This window comes from Quercus lobata, chromosome 3 (genome assembly GCF_001633185.2).
Source record: "Quercus lobata isolate SW786 chromosome 3, ValleyOak3.0 Primary Assembly, whole genome shotgun sequence".
Taxonomy (NCBI): domain Eukaryota; kingdom Viridiplantae; phylum Streptophyta; class Magnoliopsida; order Fagales; family Fagaceae; genus Quercus; species Quercus lobata.
In genome coordinates, this window is record NC_044906.1 from 57,501,605 (window position 1) to 57,511,648 (window position 10,044).

Sequence of the window (10,044 nt, forward strand, 5' to 3'; positions counted from 1 at the left end):
CGAGAGGTCTGAGAGAGTTGCTCTGTTTTCCTCTGTTTTTTCCAGAAGAACTCAAGTTTCATAGACTCGAGTTCCATGGAATTTTTTTTTTTTTTTTTTGTTCTGTTTTCCTCTACTCATTCCTGGAATCATTCACTGCGGAATTTTTTTTTTCCTGGTCACGCAGACAAACCAGAAACTGAAACGTGTGCATGCACCTACTGAGAAACAGAGATAGACAAACTGCGAATGTAATCCATAAACACTCATTCAGAGGCAAAGAAGCTGAGAATGTAAATACACATACATTACATCAAAACGTGTTCTCAGTATGCACGAAACTATAGAAACTTTTACGCTCTCTATATAAACATGGTTTTACAATGCAAATGCAGTTACATCGCAGGAAAAGGCATTCTCAATATCAACATTCTAAACATGCCCAACCACGCTTAATTTGCAGTTCTAACCAGACTACTCAAATCACAATCTTCATAGACATACATTGAATAGAGATTTACAAGTACATTCAACAAAAACCAAAAAGTTCACATAGAGCCAATACAACGTAGTCACTTTTCCTAAGATCGGCGGTCCGCACAACAAAAACATCGTCCTTGGAAGTATGCCTGAAAAACGTAGAGTAATCACGTTAGGAGAGAAGATAGTAAACATTAGGTCAACATGGAATGAACAACAAATATTTAACCGATGCATAAGTATTTGCCATCTACCTACCTAGTGTGGAACATGACCACTTGTGGAAGCGCCACGGGACTGCGGACATTTTCTACGGTTATGCCCGGAAGCATGACACAGTCCACATGTCTGCTTGGGCTGACTCTATCAAATCTGCATCCTCCCTCCGCCATCCCGGTTCTCGATCCTTATTCCTCACTCCATCCATCTCATTCCTTATTCTCGACTTCACTGGTCGACCTTTGGCCCGCAACAATGCTGGATTAGGCAACCACTTTGGCCCTATGGGATCCCTCCACAATGACTTTGACTTAGGAACCATAAATGCATGCTCATAAGTGTTAATGGCATTGTTCAAACCATAACACAAGTGAATATATGTGGTCGAATCAATATGTAAATAGTCATATACTCTAATTGCATGTGAACACGGGATCCCTATGTTTTGCCATTTCCCACAACTGCATGTTCTTTCCTGTAACCGAACTTCATAACTGTGGTTTCCCCCTCTGCACTACACGTGTTGAGTTGGGTAACTACTTGAAATATCAGCTCTTCATTGCTAAATGGCTTGAGATAGTGTTTCTTAGATTTACGCTTATTCCCATCCCACTTGGAGAAGGAATATTCACTCCATTTCTTACCCTCTGAGAACTCAAAATGGTATTCTTTGCGACGGTCGTGGAAATATTGAACAAGTTTGTTCCAAGTGAACTCAACCAACGCGGCAATAGGAAGGCCCCGTGCACCTTTCAGTACACCATTGAAGCACTTTGATATATTGGTTGTCATTGCCCCAAAACGTCTCCCACCATCATGTGACTGGGTCCACATATCCACAGACTCACCCATTAGGTATATGCATGGAAGATAATCTTGATTCTTTTCCTTGCCATCCTTCCCCGTCAACTTCTTCTTATTTCTAATGGCCTTAATTTTCGCCTGCTTAATGGTCTCCATTATGGTATAAAATTTCATTGCCTGACTAGCATATCCGGCTTTCAACGCCGCTGACTTTAGAGTTGAGTTATGAAAATGTGTGTTAAAGTTGCTAGCAACATGTCAAAGGCAATATCTATGAAATACCAGTGGTCTTCCATCATCCCTTCTAGGCCAGTTTGCAATGGCGTTTTTGATACCGAGATGTCGGTCAGAAATTATGCAAATATCTTCGTTAGGTATCACGTGGCCAATCGCATCTCTGAGGCATTGTAAAAACCACATCTTCCCAATCACCTTTTGTTTCGCATCCCATACCTTGTAGTAAGAAGGCTTTTGTCCCACATATTTCGACTCTATCATAGATTTGAGATGCTTAATTGGGGTAGGGTGATCCTCACATAACTTCTTAAGGATGTCATCTACAATAAATTTACAACTCATCATTCTACCATCATGTCGCACCCCAGTCCGTATACACGTGTAAGGACCCTTGTACACAGTGACCATCCATAGATTGTGGAACTTGGGCTTCATGACTGCGCAGACATACCACATGCATGACTCATCCATGCATTTCGCACAAAGTTTTGTCATGGTTGACCTACTGATCATAAAATGTTTGTTTTCCTTGAGGGCACACTTTGATAATACGCGTTGCACCTCCACTTTATTGGCAAAAGTCAAGCCTTTGCACAAATTCATCCCCTCTCTCCAAATAGACACAAATGGTGTCTCAATATGTGAAGGATCAACCATATTTTCCCAAGTATTTTCGGAAAATGACAAGGTAGGTGGTGAGTACACAGGGATTGTGTCTGTAATGTTTTGGACACTAAGAACATTGTATGCATCAGGTTGACTACCGTCCAATGTCTCATCGTCATCAATGTCCCTCTCAAAGTCCCTAAAGTCCCCTTGTTCAATCTTGTCTTCAATCTCATCTCTATCGCCAAAATCTTCACCATTAATGGCAATATTTTCATCAACAAAGTCATCGTCATCATCATCATCATCCTCATCATCATCATCATCGGCATGAACATTATCATGCTCTACATGTGTAAAATACTCATATTGAGCATCTGGAACTGTAACTTGTAAACTTGTTTGTGTTTTTTGGATTTCCTCAATACCAACTTATGCACGTGGCTCCAACTGTATGTACAACTCAATGTTAATTACTTTAGGTATTATCTCCAACTTGTCAAACATGATCTTCACATGTTTGTCTGCTTCTATCGCCATGTAATTAATCCGGTGCTTCAAGATTTCATTTGGCATGCGATAAGTAATGTGTATGTTGTGCACAGCAAGGTTCTCACACAACTCTTCCATAACCATCATCTTCAATTCGTCAAGGGTCTTCAACCTACGATCAATTTGGGTATAATAGGTCTTTATACCCAGCCCTTCAAATGGCAATCCCTTGTTCACATTGGCATTCTTCAACGGACCACCGTGGTATATGATTATATCAATTTCAGGCATTGTGAACCTGTTAAAGTCAAGTTACTATGTTAGTTAACAAACATTTTCAAGTTCCCTGATTTAAAAGAAACTTGAAGCAGGCCTTTAACTTTCTAATAAAAAGATGCGGCCGAGAAATTTTTATAAGTTGCTTTTCATGATACATACAAACTGAACATTTTTTCCTACAATTTCAGCTGTAGTACGACTATATTTAACAATTGGACATATACAAATCCATCTGTCCTTCCTATATACAAGAGGCTAATTATAGCAGCATGGTATGAGAGGCAAACACATGTAAAGCAAAAGATAATTGCAAACGCAATTTTTTGTAACACATACAAAATTGCAAAAGATAATGGAGGACTAAATAATTGCAAAAGATATATCATATAATTTTGTAACACAAACACAGCCACATTTTTTGGTAACACATACAAACCCCCCCCCCCCCAACAAAAAAGAATCGAGACCTTTTCAATATTTCCAACATATTTCATGCTTAAGACATTAGTATCAACTGAAATCCCAGTCAACCATTTTATTAGATTCCAAGACTACCTTTAATAACCACATCAGAGTGGACCTTTTAGCCTAATGAACACACGATACACACTCATTACAAATTAAATCTGCTTCAAGATTGTGACTGTTCTCAACAAAAGCCCCTTCGAAAATGAATAAGAGAACCTCTGCTATTCTGTACAGACCACTTTGGTAATGGTTCCATGAAAAGTCATTACAAGATTAAAGTCCATAATATTTTGTTCACACATACACATCTATATTAACCTGTACTATAAGTAGATAGCATATTTTCTAACCTTTTATCATAAAGAAGTAGAGAGAGCTTATTATTGAACAAAACGGAAGATACCAGAACCTTGATTACCTTAAATATGCTATTTAATGCTATTGGACAAATATTTACTTCTTACATGCTTGAAAGCAGGTTAAAGTTGATCTTAAGAGGAATTTCCAATACGCTAAGGCTGGCAGCATGTTTAACCCATTAATCAAATACAAAGAACCATCTGGTAGAAAACTACAACTAATACCCATGGATCGAAAGACACTGAGAACCATTGGAAAGTTTTCTACAATTTAATCAAACACTTTTACTCAACCATTATTTAATTCTAATCCATAAACTCATATTTTTCCGAACATTTTTAAAGCACAAAAAAAAAAAAAAAAAAAAAAACCCTTGCAATTTACATATATATCTACTCATCTACGAATTTTGCAAGCATGGAAATCCAATGAAAGTTATTAATTTAATAGTGCAACATTGAAAAAGGTTACACCAGGTGTAATATGAGCTTATATATCTTACATATGTTGGTAAGTCAAAAGCCCAAAATCCTTACAAATAAATAAATTTTGTTACAGCTCAGAATAAATCAGATAACAAAACTCAAAACAAATAAATTAACGCAGCGTTTGGCAGCAAAGAATGGGAACATGAATTGTGATAAGAAGTCAATAAAAAGATTTAAAGACACTAAGAACCATTGGAAAGTTCTCTTAGTGGCAAAACTCATACACAACTAATACCCAACTACAATAACAATCAAATCAAAAAACCCTTACCTGAAATATGAAATTGTTGAGAGGGAAGAGCAGTGAGAGAGGCAATGTGATGATTGAGAGTGAGAGGTGTGAGAGTTAGTGAGGCTGAGTGTATGGGTGAGAGTTAAGGATGCTCTGTTTTTGGGTGAGAGGTTAGTGAGGCTGAGTGTGGACTGAATAAAAATCCTGCAGAACACGTTATTAATATTTAGTCCCAGGAGAACTCGAGTCTATAAGACTCGAGTTCTGTTCAAAGTTTAATTAAAACCATGTTTGTTTACTTAAATCTCGAGTCTTATAGACTTTGTTTTTACTACACAAAAATCGAGTCTATAAGACTCGAGATCTGTTCAAAATTTACTAAAAAGGGACGGTTGTTTTAATCCAATCTCGAGTCTTAAAGACTCGGTTTTTACCATGTTGAAATCGAGTCTTTAAGACTCGAGATCTGCGTGGCAATTTTTGCCACCTCAGCAGTTCAGAACAACTGCAAAGCGACTTTATAACACTCGCTTTTTAACTTGAATCTCGAGTTTTTAAAACTCGAGATGTTATTTTTCTTAATTCTTTCAAAACGTTCCTAACTTACTATTTTGAATCACTGAAGACATCTGTTCTGCACAAAACCTCCAAAATAAAGTTAAAATACCAAAATTTAAAAATGAAAATTAATTGAAAGTATGTCAAAATTAGACCAAGCAATTTGTAATTTAGTCAAAATCTAAGGTAGCAAAGTAAGTGACCATCAAAGAACAAATTTGACCATTATCCTCTTAAATTTATGAGTCACTAAAGTGTTAGACCTTGATGCTTGAAGCTGCTTCACGTGGTGGCACCTTGCATCCATGACAGTCACATACATTTCTGGGCATGAAGGTGGCATGCCATGGGATGAGTGCTTTGAGGCAATAACAGTCTATGCTACCTTGTTGTGGACCTTGCATACTCCTGTTGTCTAAGTAACAACGTGACAATGGGTTTTGTGAAGGTGATGGACCTGGGGTCATGGCTTCGCAAATTGCAGGCCATGTATGTGCTATGGACATCATGTGAATCATGTATAGTGAGTGAGCCAGAGCAGCCTTGCATGGCCTTGTCCATGTGCAAATTGATGAAGTAGTGTGTGAGTTTATCACTTCAACCAACAATTTAGTTTTTTAATTCACAATGACAACCCACAGCTCTTTATTAATTTCCCATTTCATGATAAAATCTTTTGTTCTAAGACAAGAAACTTTAACAATTAAACCAATTAGAACTAGCATTTAATTTTAGGATAAAAACCGTTACACACACTCTGTTTACACGCTTTTTTTTTTTTTTTAATTGAAAATTTGGTTTCAATTAATGGGTGTAAAAAAAAATTATCCTTAATTTTATCATTGCCGAGGTCTAAAGCTAAATAGCTGGTCTGCATTAGGTTATTAAATTACTTTTGAGAGTTATGAAGCGTAGAATGTACAATTCGAGGGGTTTAACTTGTCAGTTAGTGTTTATTTTTTATTTTTTATATATATTAGTTGATCACTCATCGTAATAGTTAGTGCCTACCAACTACCAATAAATTCAACTGCGGCTGATGAAACAGAAACACCACCACCTGTTTGACAAAAGGTCTAAGACAACTTGTAGCAGAAATTTCAATGGACGTTAACCTCGGAAGGAGATGGAGGGGTCCTATAGCTATGGCACTAAGGAGTGTGGAAGCAGTGGCTTTCTTGGTTTTTCTGGTTGTTGGGTTCTCAATTTTCATGGCAATGGGACGCTCTAAAACTCTTAATCAAATTGAACTGAATAATCATTCAGGTCATTGTAACTTTCCAGCAATATTCAACTTTGGGGATTCGAACTCTGATACTGGAGGCAAATCAGCAGCGTATGATCGGCTTCCCTCTCCTAACGGTGACACCTTCTTTGGTAAACCTTCGGGGAGGTTCTGCGATGGACAACTTGTCATTGATTTTATAGGTGACTGTTCTCACTTTCCCCCTTTTTTTTCTATTTCCTTTGGAATCACTAAGAAAATTTGGTAGTTTATGTGAGGAGGAATGTGTTGGACAAATACCCATTTGATGATTTTACTTGGGGAATTTGTTTGTGCAGAGAACATACTAAAATTTTTGATTTGGTTTGTAAATGATATGTCAAACATTGTATGTTCTCTGCATCTTCTCCTCCTTCTGATGGATCCGATGGACATTCATTTTTACTAATTTTTTTGACGGGTTAAAAGCATCGTTTCTGCTTGTTTTTCATGAGAATTATGCGGTACACTTTTTTTTTTTTTTTGGGTAATGTAACTTACATCCAATTGTCAGCATTTTGTTTAATATAGATATGATAGATTTGAACTTATGATGTTTGTTCCATGATGATTTTTCTTTATCATCAAGCCAAGACACCATTTGATTTTGGTGTAGGTGAGATTTGAACTTAAGTCCCTTATTCAGCAACATAGATTTTAGTACATGAATTAACTAAAACCCACGTATTTAATAGTTAGTATGATATAACAGGTTAAGATAGGATACTGTTGTAAAATGACCCTGTTTTCAATAGAATTAGGTAAGGTAGTTAGCATTGGATGTCAAGCTTCATGCAAAATTCTTAGGCCAATGTAAGCCACAAAGCTAATTATTTGGTGTTTTTGGTGATAAAAGATTCCAACTTTTAAGAGTAAATCTGTGACTAGTCACAACAATAAATCCTATGGATCCCTCTCTCTCTCTCTCATTTTATCCATATGTACCTATTTTTGCAGCTGAGAAGCTGGGATTGCCATACTTGAGCGGGTATCTAGATTCTATTGGGACAAATTTTCGATATGGGGCAAATTTTGCTACAGCGGGGTCTACTATTCAGCCAGTTGATGCCAAAATATTTGAGATGGGTTTTAGCCCCTTCTCTCTTGACATACAGCTTTTTCAATTTGAACAATTCAAAGCACGCACCATTGAGCTATACAAGGAAGGTTAGATGTGTATTTGTTGTGGAGAAGTCAGAAAATTTTTGTGCTTTTGATTGATTGAAAGCATTAGTAGTTTCTCATTGTCAGGTAGAAGCTCATATATCGAAAGCAGTTTCCCCAGACCAGTGGACTTTTCCAAGGCACTATACACATTGGATATTGGACAGAATGATCTTCATGGTGGGTTCGTGTCGATGACAGAGAAACAAGTGCTGGCATCAACACCAAATATTATCAATCAATCTGCTGAGGCAGTCAAGGTAACAAAAATATATGTTCTGTATAGCTTCTTAACAACTTATATTTTAGTAAGGGACCAAGTAGTATCCTACAAAGTCGGCACTATTTATCTGCTTTTAAATCATCTTGGGTATGTTATGGCCAAATGCACGTTGCAACCTGTATGGAGCATGCTATGAAGACTTAAGTTGACCATATTGATTTTGAACTTCTTCCTCTAATCTACAGTCCTTCTCTGGGATTCAACGTATTCAATTTTGTAACCAAAATTACTTGTGCAGATTAAACCTTATAAACATTGTTGTCATTTACTATTTCAGAAACTATACCAATTAGGAGCAAGATCATTTTGGATACATAATACAGGTCCTATTGGCTGCTTGCCTTTTGCTGTAATATATTATCCTCCAAAGCCAGAAAATATGGACCAAAGTGGTTGTGTGAAGTCCCACAATGAGGTCGCCAAGGAATTTAACAGGCAGCTTCAAGAGAGGGTGACCCAACTGGGAGCGCAACTTCCAGATGCAATACTTACTTATGTTGACATTTTCTCGGCTAAATACACTTTAATTTCTGAAGCAAAGAAGCTTGGTAAGCTTCACATATGATCATCATGAGTATCATTATGACTACATGAAAGACTGAAAGAATTTAGTCGTTGCTGATATGATTGATCACATTTGTGCACTTCACTTTCATTTTAATTCTGTATAAATTAAAGTTTCAGTTTTGGGCGTTGGGGTTATGCAGGTTTTGCTAATCCACATGGATACTGTTGTGGGCATCTTGGAGATTACAATGTTGACTGTGGAAGGAAGGCAATGGTGAATGGGACTGAAATCATAGGGGCTTCATGCAGCAATCCTTCAGAGTACATCAGTTGGGATGGCGTACATTATTCTCATGCTGCAAATAAATGGATAGCCAACCAAATTCTTAACGGCAACCTTTCCAACCCTCCGATCCCGATTACTGGAGCTTGTCACAAGCTTGGTCATTCATGATCACAAGCCTTAAGCTCCAATGGATATCTTGCAACCATGCAATGGAAAAGTTTAAGTTCTATCAGAGATGCGGTTATGTTTCTGTTAATAATTCATTTTCCTTCCCATGAAATAGAACTTCGAATTTCATTTTGTACAGACATTTCACAAATTTGCACAGAAAAGTTACAAAAGAAGCAGATCAATGTTGTATGAGTGTTATTATCACTTGAAGTTGGGACTAGCAAAAATTTTGTGTGGCTTCTCATGGAAACTGTAGACATGAAGTTTATTTTTGATAATGCATCCTATAAATGGGACTTTTAGAAGCATTAGGGTCAAAAATAAACTTTAATCAGTGACTCAGTCTTGGAATCTATGGTAGAAAAAGAGCAAAAACAGTCCATCTGTTTGTGTCCATGTTGAGATCTCTGCATATATTGTACAGGGAAAGCTGCCCAATACAGCATTAAGGATGGCGATCTCCTATTGTCCAAGTTGGTCTTCAGACTGCTGATTTTTGCTTAGTGCAACTATGAAGTATTGTCAGGTTACAAATCACTGACATATATTAACCAGAGTACACACTTATTAGTGAAGCAAAGTAGTATGGTAAGTTAAATTCTGCTCTTCATCCCTATGATTCAAAGTAATGGAGTGATAATTTCAGTTTTGTGCTTCTATCTTTTGGCTTGTTCAAATCTCTCTTTTGTTGGTGTTGAAAAATTGCAGGTTTTGTTAATCATCTTGGGTATGTTGTGGCCAGTACTATGAAGATCACCATGTCCATGATTGTCTTATGCATAATGAAGCTTTCCTTTTTTCTTTTTCTTTTTTGATGGAAATTGCATGATGAGGTTGAATATGAAAGGGACTGAGTTACCATGGAGATGACCATATGAAATGGCGAGTTGGTAATGATAAAAAATAAAATAGTGTGAGGCTCATGAAAATCAATAATAACTTATCAACTTAACTGTTGGGAAAATTAAAAACCATCAACAATTCTCTGTGTCTCTCTCCACGAACATCACAAATTGTTACCTATAATTTTGTTTTGTGTCTTACAAACTATAAATGGTGATAACTTTTAGCCCCTCATCAACGTAGCAAATTAATACCAAACAAAAGCACGTGTACCTGCCTTGTTAAGAATTCTGACAGCTATCTTTTAGCTTAAAATAGGAGTAA

The 10,044-nt window shown here is 36.9% G+C and overlaps 1 protein-coding gene across 1 annotated transcript; it reads left to right on the forward strand.

The window, feature by feature from the left end:
* Positions 1–5,997: 5,997 nt before the first annotated feature.
* On the forward strand, positions 5,998–9,187 carry LOC115979010 (GDSL esterase/lipase At5g14450-like). The gene is made up of 5 exons (XM_031100948.1): positions 5,998–6,630; positions 7,424–7,633; positions 7,718–7,890; positions 8,191–8,461; positions 8,621–9,187. The coding sequence occupies exons 1-5, from the start codon at positions 6,306–6,308 to the stop codon at positions 8,872–8,874; spliced, it is 1,233 nt and encodes a 410-aa protein (XP_030956808.1). The 5' UTR covers positions 5,998–6,305; the 3' UTR covers positions 8,875–9,187.
* The last annotated feature ends 857 nt before the right edge of the window (positions 9,188–10,044 follow it).

Excerpts from the sequence above, each read along its gene's own strand:
- LOC115979010 (XM_031100948.1), top strand. The coding sequence starts at position 6,306 with ATGGACGTTAACCTCGGAAGGAGATGGAGGGGTCCTATAGCTATGGCA. Across the intron at positions 6,631-7,423 it reads ACTTGTCATTGATTTTATAG|CTGAGAAGCTGGGATTGCCA; the intron begins GTGACTGTTCTC and ends CTATTTTTGCAG. Across the intron at positions 7,634-7,717 it reads CATTGAGCTATACAAGGAAG|GTAGAAGCTCATATATCGAA; the intron begins GTTAGATGTGTA and ends TCTCATTGTCAG.